The sequence below is a fragment of the Heteronotia binoei genome, chromosome 18 (assembly GCF_032191835.1).
Source record: "Heteronotia binoei isolate CCM8104 ecotype False Entrance Well chromosome 18, APGP_CSIRO_Hbin_v1, whole genome shotgun sequence".
NCBI lineage: Eukaryota > Metazoa > Chordata > Lepidosauria > Squamata > Gekkonidae > Heteronotia > Heteronotia binoei.
This window is the reverse complement of record NC_083240.1, coordinates 40595553-40620690: the sequence shown is the minus strand read 5'-3', so window position 1 is coordinate 40620690 and position 25138 is coordinate 40595553. Positions and strand designations below refer to the sequence as shown.

The following is a 25138-nucleotide window of genomic DNA, read 5'->3' as shown; positions in this document are numbered from 1 at the left end:
GCAACCATGGCAGATACCAGAGATGTTGGCTTTATGCAACAAAACCTACAGGAGTATCATTTAGAGATTTGGCAGCGCTAAGAGGGGCGTTCAGCCCCCAAGTACAAGGCAGGAGACATCCCCAGAAAAGGAGAAGGAGGTCTTGTGGTTATGCATAAGGGTCCTTTCTCCATGGTGTCTATACCAGTCTTATGGCATCATATACCAGCGTTATGAACTTTCAATATTCCCACCCAACTGTCAAATATTTCCTCGAGCTCCGCGTCATTCAGAAAGATACCGAATCTTGTTAACAGATCACTGGCTTCACCTATCAAGACTCAGGTATAGCTCTAGGCCAAATTCACGGCTTCGTTCGGTTTTGGGACCACAACTTTGCTCCAGGGCTCAGGAAGTGAACCTCAAAATTATGAGCCAATCCAGGACACCTCTCTGCCAAAAGAGAACCGCTCAACATCCTGTAATTTAAAAAAAGATCCTGCCAATAAAAACCCTGCAGCGAATCAGTGGGGGTGCAGAGGAATGAGCCGTCGAAGAGCGGGAGCCCGACAGCTGCCCAGCTGAAACCAACAGGGAAGTGGCTGTAGCCAGGCAAGCCAGGTGATAAGAATGGGGATTTAAGCACCAGTGGGCAATGGCTAGGGGCTGATACGAGGGTTCTCCTGAAGGGCAACAGTGAGATCCTAACGGAGGCAGAGGCCGGAGGAGTCATTTTTCCCATCTTCATCTCGGCTACGACAGCACTTCTCCACCCGATGAGGCTGGACTTTCCGGATTCACTTTGGGGTTATGTTAAATTGTTTCTAGACACCCTGAGAAAATAAAGCACTCAAGGCAGCCAGCTGTTCACGGCCTCGTGAAGACCATTGCAAGCACACTGTATCTATTCCGATAGGAGCTGGCCCATTTTATCTAGGCACAGTCTACAGCTCTGCCCTTGCCTTATTCCGGTCTGCTAAGACTGTATCACTCCGCTGCATCCCTACGACGCAAGCAAATGACTGATGCAGGTCGCAAGAGAACGTTCTGCTCCCAGAGGAAGATGCCTGTTGCCTCTCTCCACGTGTCTCTAAGGCTGGACCTGGCTCCTGTCAATCTGGAGGCCCGTTTAAATCATGCCGAGAATTCGGGGAGCCCCTCCAAGGGGTGAGAGTGATTAAAATGTGGAGGCTGTAGGGATGGCCACAGGCCTAAACCATTTTAAATGGGGATTAGAAAGAGTCACGGAGAACAGGTCTATCAGTGGTGACTGAGGGGAACCTCCACATTCAGAGGCACGAACCTCAGAATCTCAGTTGCCAAGAGGCAACATCAGGAGGAGGCCTAAATCTATAAATAATAATATTTTTTTATTTCTATCCCGCCCTCCCCGCCGGAGCAGGCTCAGGGCGGCTCACAACATAAAATACACATTACATCAATTATACTTATAAAAACATAGTTAAAACAATTACAAATTATTAAAATTAGCATAACAATAAGGCATTAACAACAAAGCATTATAAACAGATTATCAGTGAGTTTCAAAGAATAAAAGCATTTTCAGCAGCCTCTAGCTTTGTCACTAGTTTTGTCACTAGTTGAAGGCCATCTTGAAAAGGTGGGTCTTACAGGCCCTACGGAATCCATCTAAACATCGTAGGGCCCTCACCTCCTCAGGGAGTTGATTCCACAGTAGTGGAGCGGTGATAGAGAAGGCCCGGTCCCGGGTGGCCTTCAGTCTGGCCTCCCTTGGCCCAGGGACATTCAACCGGTTTTTCCCGGATGACCTCAGTGCCCTCTGGGGCTCATATGGGGAAAGACGGTCCCTCAGGTAGGTAGGTCCTAAGCCCTATTTGCTGATCTAAGCCCTATTTGCTGATCTTCCAGAAAACTGGTTGGCCACTGTGTGAGACAGGATGCTGGACTGGATGGCTCAGTCATAGTGAGTGAACATCTGGTTCCCTAAAATGGCATCAGCAACCTGGAGAGAGATGGGGCGATCAAGCAGGGCTCATCCTAAGATTTAAAACTGTAACCCGAGGCAGGAAAAACTGCTGAACAAACAATATACAGCAGCACAAGGCTCCTATAGCCCCTCCCACTACACGCTCTGGACAGATGGGGCTCTGCCCTAAGCAAGCGGCAAGACAGGTCTGATCCAGCTCTTGTGTTCTTAAGAGTGGATAAAAATAATTTTATGGACTCTAAATGTAAGCTCTCCTGTTGAGAGTCAAGTGGTGGGCATCCAATTTTAAGATAGGAAATGTGTGCTGGAAGACCTTCAGTGACACTGATGCAGGGCTTTGCTTTATCGTAATTGAGAAACCATCACCAATTCAGCACACCCCCACAGATGCTTCTGATATGGCAAGAAAGTTTATTTCAGCACTCCCGAAGTTAGGGGAGTATGATCAATGAGTGAAATATTTATTCAGGCAAATCAGATTAGAGAATCTGATTCAGCTACCAAAATAGCCATGCTGCCCAAATAAAAGCTGATATTATTAGGTTTTTATTTGGGCTTGGCTAGAAAGCATTTAAAGAAAGCATGGTCACTTGGAAAATGAACTCAGAAGGCATTTAAACTTCAAATGCCTTCTGAACTAGGGATTGGCATGAACTGGGAAAATTTAGCCATTTAAACCTAACAGAAGGTTGGGTAAGCCCATCTGCTGCTAGGCTAATATGGCTGGAAGCCAATTCAATGATCCCTTTTGGTCCTCTGCCCGCCTCCCCCCCCCCCGCCCCCGCTTCCAGTCATGTCAGCTTAACAGTGGTGCCTCCGGCCTCCTGTCAATGAGGAGGCCCATTGAAAATACCATCTTTTTTTTTTACACATTCCTACATTCTATCAATCTGGATGGTGTATAACAAACAGCCTCTATTACCAACAAATTAGGGAATCATCAGCAACTGGTTAGGGAATCATCAGCAACTGGTAGTAAGAAAGGCCTGGGGCCAAGGCGACTCTTAGAACCTTTTACCTTGAGGAAGTTCTTTACACGTTCCGGGTCATAGCAGTTGCTCTCTCTGCAAATTCTTTCCACCTCTTTAATCTGGCCTGTCTTGCAAGCAGCTTGGATGTACTTGAAGTGCACATCGGGGTCCTGGCTGAAGTTGACTATAGAGCCCAGGAAATAGAAAAGACCTGAAGAAAAAGAAGAACTATTTAAAGACTAGCAACACGCTGGAAATCAAGTTAATCGGTATTACGAACACGGGATTAAAGTTGAGACACTTTAATTCAGACTCCAGTCACAAGTTTTCCAGGAGTCGCTTCTTTCAAAACAGCACCCTTTAACAGAGACCCCAGAAGTACCACAGACTTCAGGGACAGAGTTAAGCATAGGCTTTAAAAGCTGTTCCACTGAGATCAAGGCTTGGGGCCTTCAAAAAAAGAGAAAGGCTAGAGGGAGACCTTCATGCCAGATCCCTCCAGAAGCAGCTTGTGGTAGAGTCAGTCATTCTGAGGAGCATGCAGCCAGCCATGTTATCTGTCAAGCAAGCTTCATGCTCTGAGCTCTTGGCAAGGGTGTCATTCCAGCCAAGCAAAGAGAGGACAACCGCTATTAATGGCAGAGCTCACACGTGCAGCTGCCATGTCAGATAAGCAGCCCACAAACTTAAAAGGAAAGCACAACGAAGGGAACAGTCTTGGAAAGCTTAATATTGCTGCAGAAGACCTGGCAAAGTTAGAATTTCACTACCTGAAAGGGGAAACGTCTGCTGAAGTACTTTGCCCAGTTCATCAAGCTGAACCCTAAACTGGAGGAGCAACTGTTCTTTCATGGCTGCTCTAGAAGGCATCCACTTCCCTGCTCAACCCTGCCCACCTACAGAAGGCAAAGTCTGAGCATGTGGTGGGTTAGGCTGTCCCAGGAATTGCTCACATCCTCAGCCACTGGTGGCCAGCAAAGCAACAGTGACGAGACACCTCTTCCTGCATGGATTCTGCAATCAGCGTTGGGCCTAGGCATCTAGCTGCCTTACCTTCGAAGCTCTTGAAAGATTCAAAAAGCTCAATGAGCGACTGTGTTGAAAGCTGCTCATGGTACTTGGAAGCAACCTGGACACATATCTGCAAGTTCTGACGGATGTTAGCGGAAAGCATTGCACGCAGGCACTCCAGGGAGTCCTCGACAGACAAGGAGCCGAAGTAGTTCACCAACCACTGAAGGTTAACAAAAAACACAAATAAGCCAGTGCCCCAGTTTTCCATTTCCTCTGTACCAAATCAGCATCCAAGGCAACTGCACTGGAACTGGAGGGGAATTAGTGACACTCGTGGTGCAGACCAGCCAGTTATAGAACCCGTTTCACACATGCATACACCAGACTGCAGACACTGTACCTCAGGGTTGAGAAGGTGGGTGTGAACCACTGCACGCTTGATGTCGTAGAGGTCTGTGAAGTGTTCCAGCGCTCTTTGGAGAAGGCCAGCTTTTTCACACAGCTGAGCAATGTGGGCCCGGTCATAGTGAGTGAACATCTGGTTCCCTAAAATGGCATCAGCAACCTGGAGAGAGATGGGGCAATCAAGCAGGGCTCATCCTAAGGTTTAAAACTGTAACCCGAGACAGGAAAAACTGCTGAACAAACAATATACAGCAGCATATAGCCCCTCCCACTACAAGCTCTGGGCAGATGGGGCTCTGCCCTAAGCAAGTGGCAAGACTGGCAAGCCAAGGAGCAGGGCCCCTAAAGAGCTGGCATTCAACCAGTAAAATGTGAGCAAACCAAGGAAGGCTGTTGCACAGCAGTCATGGTTTTAAGAAAAACAGCTCGTGTTTCAGAAGCCTTTGGGGACAAATGGCTGGTCTTCACTGGATGCTACTTCTGAGTTACTTTAAGTCACCTGATAGTTTATTGCTTTCATATTCCAATATTGCATTCTTTTTGATTAACTGAATTACTCAGCATAACATTTCCATGTGAAATTAAGTGGTGTGCATGCTTATTAAGTGAGAAAGCAATTAAATCCTCCTTTCATGTCGCCGTAGCATTTCTGAATCCAAGTACCATCCAAAGCCACTGCCCGCCCTCCCCTCCCCCCTCCTGAGACCAATTGGGAAGTATAGTTGTGATACCCAGGCTGCGGTTGTGTGGTAGAGATACCCTCACAGCTACATCACTTTACAGCCAAATCCCCACTCTGATACCCAGAACAGACGTGGGAACTTACCTGAGGGGCATGCATGAGGTTCATTTCGAGCAAGCGGGTCTGCAAAGGTCCCTCAGAGGGCCGATTGTTTTTCAGTGCATCCAAGAGGAAGGCCGTACACTGCTGGATCAGGTTGTACTCCATGAACACATCCACTATCTGAAAGAGAAAAAAGGACTTCCTTTAGAACACACCTTGTACTCTCCTCACCTGCCTCCACCACTGCAGGGCAGATGAAGACAGCCCCGCTTGTTCTGAACACATTTCCAAAATCATGAACGATGCCCATCAAAGTTCACCATGAGATTCCACTCACACAAGAGCCCCTCCCTTCTTTCTTCCTCTCCCCCCACTTCATCTCAAAATCTGCTACCCTGCCTTAGACAAGAACACAGGCACCAGGGCACAGCACCAGCAATGCTAGTCCGGCACAGCCTCGCACCACAAGCAGACAGGCAGTAGAATCGGCAGCCCACGCCCTCGTGGCGCCCAGAGGAAAAAGAAAAGGACAACTAGGTGGGGGTGCTGTAGATGCAATAGAGCAGGGGTGTCAAACAGGCAGCCCGGGGGCCAAATCAGACCCTCAGAGGGCTCCTATCAGGCCCCTGAGAAACATGCTGTTGTCTGCTTCCTTCTCTCTTGCTTCCTTCTACATAACAGCTTACTTTGCAAGGCTTGCTCAGGAGCGACAGAGCAAAGCCTCTTTTTTCTCCATTGGCTGAGGCTCCTCTCGTGAGGAGAAAGGTTGTGGTGGGGGGGAAGCTTGCTTTGCCAGGCTCTCTCAATTGCACAGCAGAGCTACTGAGCCAAGCCTCTCTTCCTTCTATTGACTGAGGCTTTCTCCCCCGCCCCCAGTCCCCTGGGGAAGGAAGAAAAGAGACAGCTTCCTTTGTCCAGTTCCATAGATCCCATGGGAGAGATTAAAAAAAAAGTACCTTTAAGACCAGCTATTGCTAACGTTTTAAGTATATTTTATTTTAAGGGTTTTTTTTTAAAAAACGACTTTAATCGTGTTTGTGTCCTTTATGAAGTTTATATTTCTATTACCTAATGTTAAATAGGTACACATATGGCCCAGCCCGACATGGATCGACCCAACAAGGTCTCATTTATGTCAGATCCGGCCCTCATAACAAATGAGTTCGACATCCCTGCAATAGGGGTTGGAGCCCCATGCATGCCCCCCACCGCTGGCTGTGGCCCTGCTTCAAACACCCCCCATACAAGCATGAAGCATTTCCTGCTCCTTAACCTCATTTCCACACACACACACCCCGCCAACACCCATTCCAGCACAGAAGCAGGTAAGAGCCTCCTTCAGGTAAGTAGGGAGGGAAACCGTATGCAGCTGGCTCTTTTTTCTCTTTTTATGCCATAAACGACCGTTGTGTCTGAGGGGCAGTAACTATGTAAGGGTATTTACAAAGCTTTCAAGCTTCTTCAGAACTTACAAGCATTAAAACTGCAAGCTACACAGCGCATCTGGCACTGGCTTGCCCCCAACATGCTTTAATACATCTAACCACCTGTTCATGGGATATACAGTATGCATTAACAGCAAGCTATATTAACTCCCCCCGCCCCCTTCTTCCCCAAGAGAAGATTATAGTGTTTATCAGCATGGGTTACAAGATGAATTGTTGTGCTGCACAGCAGAAGATCAGGCAACACTCAAGCCAGAAGACGTTTTAACGGCTTTGTTAAAGCTTAGGATGCAAATGAGCCTCAGACCGAAGATTCAACACTTAGGTGTCTGTTACCAAATTAAGAAGTATTATCTCAGCTCTCAGAATCACAACCTCCCCCACCCCCTTCTGTTGAACTGCACTCTCGATGGCTACACCTCTTATTCCTATTTTAAGATTAGAAAAAGTGAAGCAGAACAGAACCACGGGTCAGAGACACACTCATACATACAGTCTAGAGCCTAACAAATTATGGCCCTCGTTCAAGTTCCCTTCCTTGTAACGGAATTATACAACCACCATTAGGGACGTTGTTGCTGGAGGAGGAACAGGCTCTTGCATGGGTAACCCCCTCCCCACTAAGAATGAGGGATCCATTCCATTAAATGGTTCCCCTCCCCCCACCCTGAAATGCTTTTCACACAATTATGGCAGCCAAGTAAGAAAATTCCCAGTTTGCGCTTCAGTCATAGTCTTGTGCATCATAACCATTCACTTGCCTTACTTTGGTTTTTGGTTGTTATTTTTCTAATATGTGTGTTTGTGCACACATTCGGCCAGGGCTCCGGACTCTGCACTGGCTGCCAATAACATACCGAGTTCGGTACAAGGTGCTGGTTATACCTTTAAAGCCCTATATGGCCTAGGACCTGCCTACCTTAGGGACTGTCTCTCCCCACATGTTCCCCAGAGAGTACTGAGATCGGCATCTCAAAATCTGCTTGTTATCCCCGGGCCAAAGGAGGCCCGCCTACAATCCACCAGGGACAGGGCCTTCTCTGTAACGGCTCCTTTCTGGTGGAACCAACTGCCGGAAGAGGTGAGGGCCCTGCGGGACCTTGGCCAGTTCCGCAGGGCCTGTAAGACAGCCCTCTTCCGGCTGGCTTACAATTAACTGGCACTGGAAGCTGAGTGTAGTTTTGATAGACCGCCGCTATATGTTTTATTATTTTACTGTTTTAACTGTGTAAGATGTTTTAAATTCAAATTATGTTAGATTTTTATATGTTGTGAGCCGCCCTGAGCCACCTCGGTGGGAAGGGTGGAATATAAACTTAAATAAACTTGAAACTTGAAGTGCACCTGGGAGTCATGGAGGATATTCAGGGAGGTGACTGAATAAAGCCTGCCCCCCGCCTCCTGACTGCTGGTATTCCAAGGAGGTCTCCCATCCAAGTACTTGCCAGAGTTGGCCCTGCTTAGCTTCTGAGATCCGACAAAACTGGGCTTGCCTGGGCTCTCCAGGTAAAGCCGCACTTGCCTTATTTAGGATTATGTTTGTGGAGAAAGGGTCTCTGAATCAATTCTTTAGTTCCTGAAAGACTTAATGAAAAAGTACTCCAGTCCGTTTCACCTATGAAAGGATGCTAGTAGGTTTGGAAAGTCTTTATTTGCGTTCATTATTATCCGCCTTTCTCACTGGGACTCAAGGCAGATTACCCAGAGTGACTCAACACGAGCAGCAAGCTGGGACATTCAACAAACAACGAAACAGGATTTGGGTTACGGAACCGACTGGAAGTTTAAAAAACAAAACTGAATTAAAGCAGAAGCGTTCGCACGACACGTTAAACGATTCAAAACTACACAACAGAACGAGGGACTCTTTAAACAGAACAGCTAACCCGCCCTCGACACTTACTTGGGTAATATCAGCAAGAGGTTCCTCATCCTGAACCAGCATTTGGGCAAACTGCTGTCCTTGGTCTGGGCTGATTCGCATAACGTTCCTCAGGAGAAAGATCCAGTCGGGAGTGTAGCCAACCTAGAAGGAAAACCACATGTTCAAAAAGAAAAAAGGAGGCGTCGTAAGCTTTTCAAGCATCCGTGACTCAGAGAGGAGAGAGACTCATGAAACACCAGCCGGTTCTATTCTACAGACCTGAACCCACACAAGAGCTCACATGAACACCTACCACTTGGCCCCGTTCCACTATAAGCAAGGATTTTCCAAGCCTCTCCACCTTCTCAGCAGTATCAGGCCCTCCGTTCTTCCAGCCTTTGTTCTGCAGCAGTGCTTCTGGCAGCCACCAAGTGCTACCAATACACCAGGGCTGATGTTATCAACAGTTCAGGATTGGTTGCACCAGACTGCCTGGTAGGAGATGGTGGTTAAAGCACCATCTCACCTTCACCCTCCTGAAAAGCTACACCACAACCAAGGACGTCTGCTCCTGCAAAGGGCAACGCTATTTGCAAGTTTCTTTTTAGATTCCAGGTAGAAGAAGAAGATATTGGATTTCTATCCCGCCCTCCACTCCGAAGAGTCTCAGAGCGGCTCACAATCTCCTTTCCCTTCCTCCCCCACAACAGACACCCTGTGAGGTGGGTGGGGCTGGAGAGGGCTCTCACAGCAGCTGCCCTTTCAAGGACAACCTCTGCCAGAGCTATGGCTGACCCAAGGCCATGCCAGCAGGTGCAAGTGGAGGAGTGGGGAATCAAACCCGGTTCTCCCAGATAAGAGTCCGCACACTTAACCACTACACCAAACCGGCTCTCCAGGTACACCAAAACCCACAGCTATTAGCCACCACCAGCATCTTAGAACAATGCTCCCAAACCATTTAGACACATGTGAGACCACATCTGCTACCACCAGATCAACAGCAATCACCTTCTTTGCATATAATACGATCTTCTGAACTTGTCCCGTTTCTGCAAAACACTGGATGACCTTGTTGGGAACGTTGGCCCTCAGGTAGACGCTGAGAGCCAGGGTTGGGTCCACAGACTTCACTAGATCTCCCAATTCTTCAGAGCATTCCAGCTGTTCGAAAACACACACACACACACAAAACATTGTTTGCTTTCTGTGCCAGAGAAGCTCCTGCACTGCACAGAATTCCAAAGCCTGCTGTAGAATGCTGCGACAGGTGGGCTCACTTACAAGGGATTCTTCCCTAGGCAGCCACCATCCCAAGAACCCTACTTTCCCCAAACCACCCCAGAAGGACTGCTTGCACTTATTCAGGGCTTTTGTAGGAAAAAACCCAGCAGGAACTCATTTGCATATTAGGCCGCACCTTCTGACATCACTATTGTTTCACACAGGGCTTTTTGATAGAAAAACCCCAGCAGGGACTCATTAGCATATCAGGTCACAAACCCTGATGCTAAACCAGCTGGAACTGTGGTCCTGCTCAAAAAAAGCCCTGCGCTTATCGCAAATGCACAAGATGGGAACTTTGTGGAGAAACCTGTCCGAAAGGGAAATGTCAGCAGGCTCCTCATCACTGCAAGGCAAGGGGCTTCCCACCACAAGAGCGGAGGTGCTCAGGGTCAGCAGTGTTGCCGTCTCATTGCTTTCTACTGATAGGATGCAATTTTTCTTTGGACACGATATCAATGCTCATTCAGATTTCAGTAACCCTAGTACACTGCTAATTAGGTATCTCCTCACAGTGACTGTATGGACCTACACTGTGTTTATTTAGGTATCTTCCATAGGGACTGCCATCAACTTACACAGTGCAATCTGCTTTGAATCTCTGCAAGAAAGGCGGACTACAAATATGGTAAATAAAATAATATAATCAGCTGAGCACACAGAGCTTAGAACACCCACCCGCCCTCAGAATTTCTGCATGTCTGCGCATTACTGAGGGAATTTGGTCACCGGGGAAAGGGGGGTTCCAGGTCTGCCATTCACTAATCTAAACTGAACACTTCCCAATAAGCTCCAAAAGCCCTCGGCAGTCACCATCTGAAAACCAACGTTTTGAAGTCAACTAAAGCACGCATTGGCAGAATGAGATGGGTAGCCATGTTAGTCTATCTGTAGATGCAGAAAAGAGCAAGAATCCAGTAGCACCTTAAAGGGCTAATAAAAAACTGTGGCAGGGTACGAGCTCAGGTTCTTAGCGAGGGCCATGAGCACAGGGAATACGGAACTGCATTAGGCACAGGGCTCAGTTTCGAAGTGTTCTTCATGCATAGCGACTAGCCTGGACGACTGCAATAAACCATATGGCTGAAAGGGTGTAGGCAGTGCCTGGCAAAAGCTCAAAAGGCGGCAGAGCGAAATGAGATCTCCTTGTCAGCGGGCAGGGATTCAGAGCTATGCCTTGCTCCTTGACCTTTGACTAGATGCAAAGCTACAAGGGGAAGGCCTTAAATGCATAAAATCAGCTTGCAGAATTTAACTCTCCCTAGTATGGAGTTCTGGTTATTTCTCCCTCTGAGAGGCATGTAGCCCTTCCTTTACCAAGGTAGAAACACCAGCAGCTGAAAGGGGGAGGGGGGGTAACATTGCTGGCAAAGATCCAGAAAGGAGTAGCTCATGCCCCATGTTCACTTGGGGTCTGCTTACCCAGAGAGCCCCCAGAAGCTGAGCACCAGAAACTGCCTTTTTGTATGCAGAACCTTCCCTCAATACTTGCCAGGACAAGGTGGGAACGCTTTGTTCCGCAAGAATGCTGACATTTGCATGGACACACAGCTTGCATTAGTGCACAGAGCAAGGCAGACAAGCCTATTATCACAAATAATTAATTACTATATTAAGCCATGCCTTCTCAAAGGAAGGCCGCTGTGCCTTACCTTGTCTTCCTTTAACCATTTCTCCAAGAGCTGCTTGCGTCCTTGCTGCAGCACTGGCCTGCAGAGTTCTAGGGATTCGTATTTGTTCAGTTGACCTTGGTCTAGCAGAATTCCAAAATACTGGAGCAGGGGAGACGTCTGACCTGGCTGTGCTGGAACGCTCTGGAACCGGCGGATGGTGTCCGGGGTACGCAAAATTCCCTTTAAAGAGAACCAAATAAAATGCAAGTCACTCGTCCTTGGGGACTCAAATGGAGATTGCAAGAGAGAGAGGTGAACTCACAACCTAGCTGGGTATTTAGCAATTCCTAATCCTTTAGGGCAGGGGTGTCAAACAAGTGGCCTGGGGGCCAAATCATGCCCCCAGAAGGCTCCTATCAGGCCTGCGAGCAACTGACCGTAATCTGCCTCTTTCTCCCTCTCTGCTTCCTTCTGCATCTCAACTTGCTCTGCAAGGCTTGCTCAATCGCACAGGAACTACAGAGCAAAGTCTTTTTTCTCCATTGGTTGAGGCTCTTCCCTTGGGAAGGGGGGGAAGGATAACTTGCTTTGCCAGGCTCTCTCAATCATACAGCAGAACTACCGAGCCAAGCCTTTCTTCCTTCTATTGGCTGAGGTTCCTTCCCCCTCCTTATCCTCTGGGGAAGAGTCAGAGCTTTCTTTGCCCAGTTCCCTGGATTCCATGGGAGAAATACAAAGAAAGAACCTTTAAGACCGATGAGTGCAAATGTTTTAAGCTTGTTTTAAGTTTTTTTATTTTTAATCTTTAATTGTGTTTGTCTGTGTCCCTTACAAAGTTTCTCTCTGCTACCTATTCTAGGTACACATGTGGCCTGGTCGGACATGGCTCAGCTCAACATGGCCTGGCCAGACAAGGTCTCATTTATGTCAGATTTGGCCCTCAGAACAAATGAGTTCGACACCCCTGAGTTAGGGTCAGGCCCATCTATCCTTGTTGGAAGTTTAATTCTTCTGCACCAGTTTTACACAACTCTAGATGATTTATGTGCATGCAGAATTCTTTGGGGTGAGATACAAATTATTTTATGGATGCCCTCCAATCAGCTTCAGCTGCACTCCTTTCCAGTCTAGAAGGATTGCTGTAAGGAGCTCCTACATGGGATTAACTGTTGAAGGCAATCTTGAAGCTTTGGGTTTGTTCAGAATACAACCATTATAATCTCAGCAGCTGCACTTATGTTCTGACTGCAATGTCAATTTCCTTCCTGGCGACATTCTTTGTGAAAGCAATTGGCATCAGAACTCTCCAGAGACCTTGGCCAATATGTCTGAGAACTAATCTTCTTCTATATACTTCCTTTGCATCATAAAAATGGCAAGAAGATAATTTGCCAGTAGTTCCATAACACTAGACCTGTGGCTAGTTCTTTCAATAGTAGCCCCATGCTATGGTATCGGAAGTTCACTGAGCTCCATGGAAGCCAATCTCATTTTTTTAAAGAGGCTTTGAAGACTATTCAAAACTTTAATGTCAAATGTGATTGGACTGACTCATTGCTGACTTTGATTTTGGGTTATGATTTTATACAATAACCAGTTTTAAAGAGCAGTTACGTACTTTTTATTTGCAACTTGTTTCAAGATCCCGCCCCCCCTTCCCTGAAGAGTATCAAATTTCCTAAAATAAATACCACTTAGGAAAAAACGGAAACAGGAAATGTGTTGCAAGACACTTTCAAAGGTCCTTTAAAGACAGCTACTGCAGTCTTAATCATTAACGCAACCCTCAGACCAGATACACTTTCTTTTGGGTATATGGTTTGCATTTCTGAACAATATTTCTCAAAGCAAATACAATTAAAGTATTCTTTAAAACAGCATTGAAAGATTAAGACTACATGGCAGGGTTTGCCTTAAAAAAAAAAAAGACTCCAAAAAGCTGGTCCAAGTCTAGAATGCCATTTCAGGTAGACTTGTACTTTCATCTTCAGACCACCATAAGAGTGTGTCATATGGAAAGCCACAACCCAGGGACACGCTGGCCATGACAGCTACCAGGGGATTTTCCAGCGCGCTGATGGCCTCCACACGCACACGCACACCTGGGCCCCTCCTGCTCAGTCCTGGTGAGGCAGGCCCAGCTAGCAAAGCCATTGGCGTGGTTTGATACCCAACTGAAGTAAAGGGTATGGAGGGAGATATAGACCAGGTAGGAATCTCTAACGTGGTCCCTATTAACCATCTTGAACCATGGGGAGAATCTGGACTGGGAAATTGACTGCCTGTCTGTTGAAGCATCACATATAGACACCCACAGTCACAAATACTGGAACCAGCTATGGGGATACCCTGGGTGTCATTCCAATATGCAGCAACGGAGAATGTCATTATAGCAGGCTATCCAGGCAGCATCGTTTTGCATCATCAGCTCATAACGTTGCCTGCAAAGAAAACTGGTGATGTCATTGCTCTGCTTTCTCTAAAATCTTATCAAGGCTACATGTAGCTGGGCCCTAATTTAGGGCAAACAGAGTTCTGCTCATATCAAGGCTTCAAGGGCACAAAACATAAGAACATAAGAGAAGCCATGTTGGATCAGGCCAGTGGCCCATCCAGTCCAACACTCTGTGTCACAGAAGAACATAAGAGAAGCCATGTTGGATCAGGCCAATGGCCCATCCAGTCCAACACTCTGTGTCACAGAAGAACATAAGAGAAGCCATGTTGGATCAGGCCAATGGCCCATCCAGTCCAACTCTCTGTGTCACAGAAGAACATAAGAGAAGCCATGTTGGATCAGGCCAATGGCCCATCCAGTCCAACACTCTGTGTCACATAAGAGAAGTCATGTTGGATCAGGCCAATGGCCCATCCAGTCCAACACTGCCTCACACAGTGGCCAAAAAAACAAGTGCCATCAAGAGGTCCACCAGTGAGGCCAGGACACCAGAAGCCCTCCCACTGTGCCCCACCACAAGCACCAAGAATACAGAGCATCACTGCCCCAGACAGAGAGTTCCAACAATAAGCTGTAGCTAATAGCCACTGATGGATCTCTGCTCCATATGTTTATCTCCAATCCCCTCTCGAAGCTGGCTATGCCACCACCTCCTGTGGCAGTGAATTCCATGTGTAGTCACCCTTTAGGTGAAGGAGTACTTCCTTCTATCAGTTCTAACCCGGCTGCTCAGCAATTTCATGAATGTCCATGAGTTCTTGTATTGTGAGAAAGGGAGAACGCAACCCAGGTGCTCTACCAGTGAGTTATGTGGTTCCCCTGCAAATAAACTCCTAGTGATTTCCAAGCGCCAGTCCAAAACAACCTGGTGTTGATTCTAAATTCAGTTGCACTGGAGACATAGAGCTGACCTGAACAAAAAAAAGACACAGCCTTAATGTGTACGATGGGCACCAAAACATGTCCTTTCAACTATTTAACCTTACCTTTGGGGCATTTGCTGCCACTTTTGCAGCCTCTGAGTAACTGCCTTGGGCAAAAAGTGCATTGAACTTCCGGGCGAAGAGCTCTTCAGCACCTGCAAGGTTGTTACGGACGGCCATGCGCAGGGCCAGGTCGGGATTCTGCAGCACATTTGTGATGTAAGGAATGATATTTTCTTCCTCTACGCACACAGACAACACCTGGGTTGGAGACAGGAGAACACCATTAAGTGCAAGAGGATATGTTCTGAGATCAAGAACCACGTGTTATACTGAAAATACCTGGAGACCCACGCCTGGTCAGAGAAGACAATATTGACCTAGGCAGGCCAATAATCTAAGTTAGTAAGGCAGCTGCACATGTACTTATGCATGAGACTGTAAAAAAAAAATGTTAAACCAGACACTTTGCTCGGTGTAACTGCTCTGGACTGATCCCTCCTGTTTGTGAAAGAACACACATCCTTGGTCCTTGGACTTTAGAAGCTTAGGCAGAGCAGTGTGGGCTTTCAGGTCACCAGCAATGAATCATCAACATCCATTATGCTCAGAAGTTACAGCTTCTCAAATCGAGGCACAGTATTCATATTATTATTTACACTGCCAACAACAGTCTAGATGGATGTCCTATGCTTTCGGGTCAGATGTGCATGTTATTCCAGGCCTCAAGCACATGTTTCTGGGAAGCATGCAAGATGAGCTGTGTGCTCCATTGGCTACACAATATCACAGTGCTGCATCAGAGAAGTGCTTCACTGGTGCAGAGGCAACCACTCTGCAACACACTGGGAAACACTGACATACCGGGCTCTACAACAGCCGAGCCACTAAGTTAAAAACAGTTTTTAAAAAGATAGACTCTTGTGTTTTGACAGCTGTTAAGAGCTAACCAGAATATTTCTATTTAATGACATCACCCCTCTGAATACCAGATGCTGGTATGCATTAGCTTTATTGGTTTGTTAACTCCTGACAGGAATCTAGCTGTCCTACTGGACATGACTACATTGATAAAGATCCAATTTACATCAGGGCTTCAGTTCTTCATAACCTCAATTTTTACAGAATGGTTTCTAGCTTTTATGGGTTCAGAGAGAATATAGTGTTGGGACTACAGCCCCATGTAGTCAGCGGAGGGGGGCACAGGGGCAGTGCCCCCTTTAGAACCTGCAGCAACCCCTCCCAATCTTCCCCAATTGGGGTACATTGGTTGAGGGTGCTGCAGCTCCTATGGGGGCACCACCCCTGTGCCCCCCTCCCCAACTGACTACAGTCCTGGGTCCTGCATCATCATCCAGGGATCATCTCCTCCACAATTAGCCCTGAGGGATGAGCCCTTGTTCACTATACCAACATCAATTAGGAAAAAAGAGTAGATAGGGGTGGCCAATGGTAGCTCTCCAGATGTTTTTGCCTACAACTCCCATCAGCCCCAGCCAGCGTGGCCAATGGCTGGGGCTGATGGGAGTTGTAGGCAAAAAATATCTGGAGAGCTACCATTGGCCACCCCTGGAGTAGAGGCATTTGAGTGGTGGCCCTTGTACTTTCTTAGACTTTCCACCCTCGGCTCATCAAGGCTAGACTTAGTCTTCTGAGTCCCTAGAAGAAGCAGGGTGCAGATGAGCCCTTATTTATACCAGGGCTTGGGCACTTCGGCTTCAAGAACAGTTTACCACGCAATGGGATGGGGGAGAGGCCACTTAGAAACATGACTGCACCGCTCTTTGGATTCTGGCTGTAGTTTCTTGCATTACCCTGGATTTCTGCAGAGAGGCAGTAAGGCTGTGAAGCTTACAATTCCCATCTGCAGATCAGGATCTTATCTCCACAGGACTAGAGAAGGGAACTCACAAAACAGACCACACAGTCAGCTGCCATGGGAAGCTTTCTTTGTAGCCACAGCAGCTTAGCAGCAGATTAAAATGCAATCCGCGTGGAAGGATGCTAGCTATTTGAGAAAAAAAGATTCATTTTAATCTTCGGAGGAACTCCAGCAGTAGCACCAACCTCAAAGTAAGGAAGGTTTGCTCTCGGGCAAGGACCCAAAAAGACTTAACTCTCATTGAACCATCCCTTCTTAGGCACCCTACTATACTCACTCAGAATGTTTTCAGTGTACTTAGCAGCATAAATTTAACACACTGTTAAGACCAAACATGCTCCCCATCACCCCCACTCCAGTAGCTGTGATTGGATTGAGCATGCTGTTTGTGGAAGTTATCTGGGGCAAGCTCTGGAACAATCATAAGGAGAACAAAAATTATTCCTTTCTGGATATAATCAAGGCAAATGGGGTAGTCTTAAGGAGGCAGAATTCACTTTTGTCCACAGCACAAAGCAACACAGGTCAATGGGGAAGGGACAGAGGCAACGGGACACAAGACAGAAGCCCCCCTACCCAATGCAATCTAACAAACTGGTTTATCACAAAGCATCAACCTATATGGCTGTTTTACAGATGCAGAGCGAGCGATCTATAATTCATTAGAAATGAGAGCTGGGGAACAGAGGAAGCAATAAACAGGGATATAATAATATGTGCACTTTAGTGACTTGTCACCTGGCCTGCTGACTAATTTACACAGCCATATTGCCACAATCTCAGCACAGGCACCTTTTGAAGATTATAAGAGGAAACAGGAGACAGATCAGACAAAAGCAACCACTCATGGTTAAGATGAGCATCAGCCATGTTCCGTGGTGCTCTATTACACTGTACCCAGATCAAAATAGTGAAGAAATGTTGAGTAACTGAAGTCTGCAGCCCTAGATGGGCACAGCAAAAATGAGAGTCACAAATTTGGCAGGGGAAAAAAAGGATCTGTGATACAAAAACATTAAAGTTCCATCAGAAACCAAAATCCTAGCTGTAGTACAATTAGTTCTCAAAGGGTGTGCCTTCACTGTTCCCTACAGCTAAAAAAAAAAGGCAACTCCTTTATAATATGAGTATAATATGACTCCTTTATAATATGACAAGGGATTATGTTTTACACTGAATTTTTATGACTACCAATGCTTGGCAAGTAGGTGGAGTGACCCTAGAGCAATGCCAGACTAATACAAGGAAGAGAGTGAGTGTGTTCAGGAGTGCCAAGAAGAACATGTGGTTCTTGGATAAAAGGAATCGAAGAGCAGAGGAGATAAATTTCTCATGTTCAGTTCAGTTTCAGTACGCTGCAAAAGAGCAACGAAGTGCAGATACCAAAAATAAATCAAAAGGTTAAAAAGAGCGAGTCACAAAAAACTAAAAGGAGCCTTACTCCAATATTCAGAGAAGTAAGAAGAGGACTAGAATATCAGTCCTCTCTGCGCTTTAACCTGGTGGAATCAGCTCCCTGTAGAAATCCAGGGCTTCACTGTATTACTACCTTTTTTGCAGGGCCTGCAAAACAGAGCTATTCCGCCAGGCCTTCAGTTGAGGCAGCGGGCATCCTAATCCATCGACTGGCCTCTATGCCAAGACACCATCTCTGCTGCATTACCGTTCTTTATTAACCACAGTCACAGACTTCAGCATATTGCAAATGTATTCACTACACCACCATCTACAATTTGGTTTATAACTTGTGTACTGTTTGATACACTGCTATTTTATTAGTTTTAACTGTATAATTTAAATAGTTATTTTAAAATGATATCCGCCCTCAGCCCATTCTTGGGAAAGGGTGGAACACAAATTGACTAAATAAAATAAATGCTCCAGTTCCTGGAGTAAAGTGGCATTCCAGAATGGACAGCACGGAGTGAACTGCAAGCCTCTTTCTAAAAGCAAACAGTGTCTGCAAAGGAAATATCATCAAGGTCAGCAGTGGCAAACATTGCCAAACAGCGTTCTGACTGCTCTGACCTTCCACCGCCTGCTTCCCCAATGCAACGCTTCACAACATGTTTTTATCAGAGGCGGCAGGGTTTTGAATGACAAGCCAATGCATTTAAAGCCGTACTTAGAGACCTGTGAGACACTTCGACATTCAGGAGCTGGTATTCAATTTGAGACTTTCACCCCCTGAAATCCCAAACTTTGCCCTAGGAGAATAAAATGGCAATACTTGTCCTTTTCGATTGACTCCGATGATTCCAGCCGTTGCTTCGTGGGGGGCAGTGACAAAAATGGTCTCTCCGCTGATTCTGTTCATGTAGATGCAGGTGCCTGTTTCGAGGTCGTACAAATGGATGTAACCGTATTTTGTGATCAGGAAGACCACGTCATGCTTTTCACTGATCTGCAGAACAATGAGAATAAACCTTGAGGCTGTCCATAAGACTCCCACCACATTACGATCAGGTGTATGTTCTCCGTGCAGGCGTAAGATTTTAGTTAGCACTATCTACCATCTGCACAAAGGAGAAGAAAACTGCAGATTTATACCCCAACCCTTCTCTCTGAATCAGAGAGGCTTACAATCTCCTATATCTTCTCCCCCCACAACAGGCACCCTATGAGGTGGGTGGGACTGATAGGGCTCTCACAGCAGCTGCCCTTTCAAGGACAACTACTACGAGAACTCTGGCTCACCCAAGGCCATTCCAGCAGCTGCAAGTGGAGGAGTGGGGAATCAAACTTGGTTCTCCCAGATAAGAGTCCACACACTACACCGAAGAAGCTGAATACTCCAAAGAAGCTGAATACTTGAAATTCACACCTGCTTGCCTTCTGCTAATCAGGGTGGGGTGGGGGGAGCCATGGCAGATTCTGTCCTCTGTCACTAGAAATCTTGCTCCTGCACCCTCAGACTTTAGTCATCAGGAAGAATTCTCAACATTTTCAAAGGTCTCTTTGTCACCATACTGATTACAAGCTTTTTAAAAACAAAGCTGAGGCATTAATGATGAACATTGTACCCAATACAACCACATTTCAGCACTCCCATGAAGCCACAGAAGATCAATGCATGCACAGAGAGCTCATTTATCATTTGATATAGTATCCTACAAGCTGAATTTGAATTTTAAGTGCACATGAGCCAAACAGCAAACCGAGTTTTGCTAGGCAACCAACTACCCACCCATGCTCTTACAAATGCTAAAAATACCTGCACTTTTGTTCTATAAAAAGGGTAGGCTAAATAGCAATTAAAGGCAGCTTACAACATTAAGCCCAAGGCTTGGAAGAGGAAAGGAGGAAGCCATCTCATTCTTCAGCATTTCAAACCCACAAACGATTTACTCCTGAACTACAGCATCCTCCTTCCCCGCCACCCACAACACAATAGGTATCCCCCTTGGCATTATACCCTACCTGCATTGCTACCGGAAAGTCGTTCTGTGCTTCAGGTGGGAAGAAGACATCCACTGCTTTCTTGGGAAATGGCTGGTTTCCTGTTGGAGGTGTGCCAACTTCGATGATATGCAACTGCATCAGAAGATAGGATGGGATTATGACACGGGTAGTCAAATTTGCTTAATGTAAGAGCCACATAGAATAAACATCAGATGTTTGTAAGAGGAAGGAAGGAAGGAAGGAAGGAAGGAAGGAAGGAAGGAAGGAAGGAAGGAAGGAAGGAAGGAAGGAAGGAAGGAAGGAAGGAAGGAAGGAAGGAAGGAAGGAAGGAAGGAAGGAAGGAAGGAAGGAAGGAAGGAAGGAAGGAAGGAAGGAAGGAAGGAAGGAAGGAAGGTGGAGGTGGGAGAGAAAGGTGGATAGAAAGCAACTTTAACTTCAAATACATTTTCCAACTGGCAGCTGGCTTGCCAAAGTGATTTAAAGAGAGAAATGCCTTCTCCAAGCCGACTGGTGGGGTGGTGGGGGCTTCGAGAGCCACACAATGTGTGTGAAAGAGCCGCATATGGCTTCCGAGCCACAGTTTGGCCGCCACTGATCTTGAGCTTCCTCAGAATAAAGTGGTCCACTGACAGCAGTGGCCAAAAAAGCATACAGGAACTAGAAAATAGCCATGTTTTTCTACTATGTTACCCAAAATAACATGCCTCACCACTTCAAGCAGGAATTTTGCAGCATCCTGAAGCAGTACAAAAACTGTTGTGAACTAGACCACAAGGCTCCTACTTGCTTTTGATGCAGTGGACTAAACCCAGCTACCCCTCTGGAATTTTTTTAAAAAACCTCACATGAGAGAAGCAAGACAAAACTCAACACTGCTAGGGAGGAAGCTGATGGAATATCAATCCTAAACTGAACTACAAGGGTCAGGCTGTTAGCCCTGCCAACATTGAACTGTGGCCACTGCATGGTGGAGCCAGTCTAGAAATAGGTGCAATTACAGCCAGGTCACCACAGTACAATCTTCTGAAAATCCCTGTCTGATGCTTTCTCTTCTGCAGCGTCAGTCTGATGACCTCCCAAAGCGATTCCTTCTGAATGACGACAGCTCCCAGGCCGGGCTCCTAATCTACCAATTAATTAACCCCCATTTTAAGTAACCCATATCAAATTTCCCTTCTCTTCAGTAAAAGCTATCTGAGATTCTCGCTCAGTTCATCCAGTATTCAGCACAAACATGCAATGGAGATACAATTTCCCCCCATGGCTAATTATTATTCCATCAAATTTACGAAGACCCCAGCCCCAAGGCACAGATGTGGACCTTTCCCCTGCTATGCAAAGAAAGACTATCAGAGATGCAAGCTTACCTTGCCTCCTGCTTGGCCTCTTACTGCAAAACAGAAAAGGGTGGATTCCTCAGCATTGCCTTCCATCTTGAACTGCGCAAAGCTAGCAGCGTGGCCCTCAATGGGCTGCGATACTTTCCTATCTACTGAATAAAGCTGCATGGCGCCGACTACACGGTTTTGCTTTAAAGAAAGGGGGACACACGAAGATTTAAGTCAGCAACCTTTGCACAAGGACTATGCACAAGATTGAAAAGCCAATGGCATAGTTATACAAGCCTGGGCAATGTTTTCCAACATAGGCAAAGTTTGTGTTGCACTCCAGCGGAGATTAAGGAACCTTCTCTTTAATGTATGTCAGCTTTGCAACACTGCCTACACCGATCTCACAACCTAAAGGAACCTGCTGTTGGGCTCTTCTACTTTCTGCAACACTTGTGCAGTAGCTAAAATCTGCTTCTACATCTGCTTCTACATCTGTTATTTAACACAAGCAATCCCCCCCTTCCCTGGAATGCATGGTTAGAATCATAGGGAACTGGATTCCAACTGGCACTGCTGTTTAACTTACCAGCATACGAAAGTTCTAGTTAAAGAATGCCAACAGGGCTAAGCTTTTAATGAGAACACACTGTAGCATGATCAGCAATGTTCCTGTTCTTTCAGCCCTAATTTAAATTTTGGAGATTTTTCTAGGACCGAACCAAGTGAATCAAGGGAGTTTTAAAATAAAGTTTAGCTAGCCAGTCTCTGGAAGACACCTTAAGTTCCTACGTTGAAGTGTTGGTTTAATAAAGTTTGGGATATTCTTATTCATGATAAGTTAGCAACTTATATTGCACTACAAGATAATCCTAAATCAGGTGATTGGTCTATGGAAAAATAGTTTGTCTTTCTGGAGTATGTTAATAACAAGGACTCTAACCTTGTTAAAATTCCATCCATGAATATTTTGATATATTAACTGTATAGCGAAACATTTTGCAGTATTTTTCCTTGTGGTTTTGTGACGTATCGAACTTCTTATTTTTTTTATTACCGGCCCTCCATTTTTATCCACATTTATTTGTGTATATTTTTCCCTTGTTTGTTTGCGTTTGTACTGTTTATAAAAATTTAAATAAAATTTAAATTATGAAAAAAAAGTTTAGCCATTGCTCATAAGAAGAGCAGTGCGCCAGCGACAGCCAAATAGACCAATATGGACAAATTCAACTTCCAGCTTAACCAGGGTATATTTTTATGGACCAACTTCTCTCAAGGTAAACAGGAGGAAGACGACAAACACACATCCTAGCCCACGCCACTGCTTTTGAATGGGTGTTGTAAAGCATCAACCTGCACTAAAGCATTACCTGTGCAGATATGCCAGTCAGAAGCAACCATTTCTGTTTGGCATCTGTGCGATAATTGATGATCTGGCATCCCGCGAGACTAGAGTGGCGGTCAAACATTTTTACTGGCTGGGACTCCCCTTCCATGCTCCAGTGGTACACGGCATTGTCAGTGACTAGTGCAACAGTGTTCAATGAGATCCACTTCCAAAAGGTGACATCGTCGGTCATGGTGTGCGCCTTCATTTTGCTCTTCATTTCAATGTTAAAGATCTGAAGGGTCTTCGCGGCTGAAAACAAGACCACAGCTCAAGTCGACCAAGATGGTTAGCAACTTTCAAGACATTCAAAGGGTCACGATGAGCGGCTAAAATGACGCGACTGTTATTACGGGAGTTTGGATGAGGAAACTACACCTCACTGCGAAGGAGGGAATCATGCATTGTGATTGGCTGTGGAGTTCCCAATGATCAGCAGGCTTTTTAACCAGACACCAAACACTTCTAAAGCAAAATCTATTTTTACTCAAAAGCAAGTTCTGGTTATGGCTATCATATCCAGGTGTTGCAAACACAGCTTTGCTCTTAACAAAGTTGAAACCACGGCTACTTTTCATGCTAGGCTACTGATCCTTAACCCAAGTAGCAGAGCTTACTTGGCTCGTTTGCAATGAAAGTACGACAAGGCATAAAAAGAAGAGCGCTACACGAATTTGTATTTGCATCTAGTACAAGTACAGGAGGGACACGGAACGGTTTCCATGAGAATGGGAAACGGCAGTCACAAACTAGATACTTTGTTAGGTTTGTCTGGTAGCCTGGGTGGACCAAAACCCTTAACAAAGTTTCTTTGCTCTTGCCTACCGTGGGCTTCACGTGGGGAGACCAGAAAACACAATGACAACCAGGCGGGGGGGGTGGGGAGAGAGAGAGAGAGAGAAGAAAAGTGCTTGTCATAGGAAAGGGGTGAATATTTGTATCAAAGTTAAAGCATGCTGCCTCCAACATCCTTGCCACAAGTAAGGAACTGGTGTGGCATGCAGATGGTAAGAGCACTGGAGCACAGACTGGGAAGACCAGGATTCAAAGCCTTGTTTAGCTACAAAGCTCAACGCATGATCGCAGGCCAGTCTTTGCCTAACTAACTTTACGAGCCAGTTGAAAGGATAAAGTAGCAATGCCAATCCCTGAGCTTCTTAGGGGACTAGAATATTAATAAGACCCACATCTCTGAAGTCCAAAGGCTTAACAGTGCAAGTTTTCCTAGATCCCAAAAGAAGTCCATCAAGTTTGGACTGTAAACCGAGAGAGAAGAACATCCTTCTAAGTCCCAGAATGCTAGGCGAGCCAGAAATCGCTATCAGTGCAAATGCAAAGGTTCCAAACTGGGCTTTTCCTCCCCATCCCCATCCCACTAACCCCCGAAAGCTCCAGGGTGGCTTTCTTTCTCCCCAGTGAGAAGAGAGGAATAATTAAGTTTGCCAAACCCAATTCAGAATCAAAGCAGGGGGTGGAAAGTTAATTAACCGTTGCTAGTAAGTGAAAAAAATTCCAAGCCCAGTAGCACCTTAAAGCAGGATATAAGCCATGGTTCCCCAATGTGGTCGCTGTGGTCACCTGCCAGCATTTATCATGGCGCTCAATAAACTTTTCAGAAAGTCGGCAAGGTCAAAAGGTTTCCCACTGGAGGCTCAGGAGGACTGATAAACACCTGGGCTTTCCTTTGTCAGTTCCAGTATCCCCCCCTTTCAGGCTCTTCTTCTTCCAAGGAGGTGTGAGGATCCTTTTGGCTCCGCCTCCTGAAGCGGCCATTTTGGGGTTGCAGCTCACCACGCTTGCTCAAAATTCTAAAGGCAGCTACAAGCTCAAAAAGTTGGGGGAACTCTCAGATAAGCTTTATGAGCCAAAGCTGACTTGTCAGGTGTCTAAGTCAAGCTTTGACTCACAACGTTGTTGGTCCTCAAGTTGCTACTGGACTTGGAATTTCGTTTTAGTACTACACACTAACGCAGCTACCCACCTGAAGCTACTGGCCAGGCAAAAACCACTTCCCTTTTATTTGAAACAGAGTACTCAAATTGATCCTTGAAACTGCCCTAACGTTAAGCGCATCACCTAAGCTTCCCCCACATACTGTGAGATCAAAGCAGACAAACTGCCGGTCCGTACTTGTGCCCAGCTGAGGATGTGGCAGCAAGAAAGGAGAGAAGAGACACCCATAGCCACATAGCATGCTTTATAGATGGCCAAAACAGCGGGCTGTAGGATGCAAAGGAGGAGGTACCCAATTAGTTTCTCTCCAGCACCACTATAAGGAGCAGAACTCATTGCCACGAGATGCAATGATAGCTGTGGACTAGAATTCCCTTTAAAAGGAAATTAGGCAAATTCATGAAGCAGAGGTACATCCGCAGCTATCAAGCGTGATGATCAAATGGAGCCCTCATGCTTTAAGCAAAACTTCAA

At 46.1% G+C, this 25138-nt stretch overlaps 1 protein-coding gene across 1 annotated transcript in view; it reads right to left on the bottom strand.

Moving 5' to 3' along the window:
- CLTC (clathrin heavy chain) overlaps window positions 1-25138 on the bottom strand; it is a 96703-nt gene that overhangs the window by 31664 nt on the left and 39901 nt on the right. The window contains exons 3-14 of the mRNA XM_060259218.1: window positions 22695-22963; window positions 21361-21522; window positions 20012-20125; window positions 18822-18995; window positions 14773-14970; window positions 11368-11568; window positions 9443-9595; window positions 8471-8593; window positions 5165-5302; window positions 4334-4498; window positions 3973-4153; window positions 2967-3130 (exon numbers count right to left, since the gene is read on the bottom strand). Coding sequence (XP_060115201.1) covers window positions 2967-3130; window positions 3973-4153; window positions 4334-4498; window positions 5165-5302; window positions 8471-8593; window positions 9443-9595; window positions 11368-11568; window positions 14773-14970; window positions 18822-18995; window positions 20012-20125; window positions 21361-21522; window positions 22695-22963 — 2042 coding nt within the window. The remainder of the gene's footprint in view (window positions 1-2966; window positions 3131-3972; window positions 4154-4333; window positions 4499-5164; window positions 5303-8470; window positions 8594-9442; window positions 9596-11367; window positions 11569-14772; window positions 14971-18821; window positions 18996-20011; window positions 20126-21360; window positions 21523-22694; window positions 22964-25138) is intronic.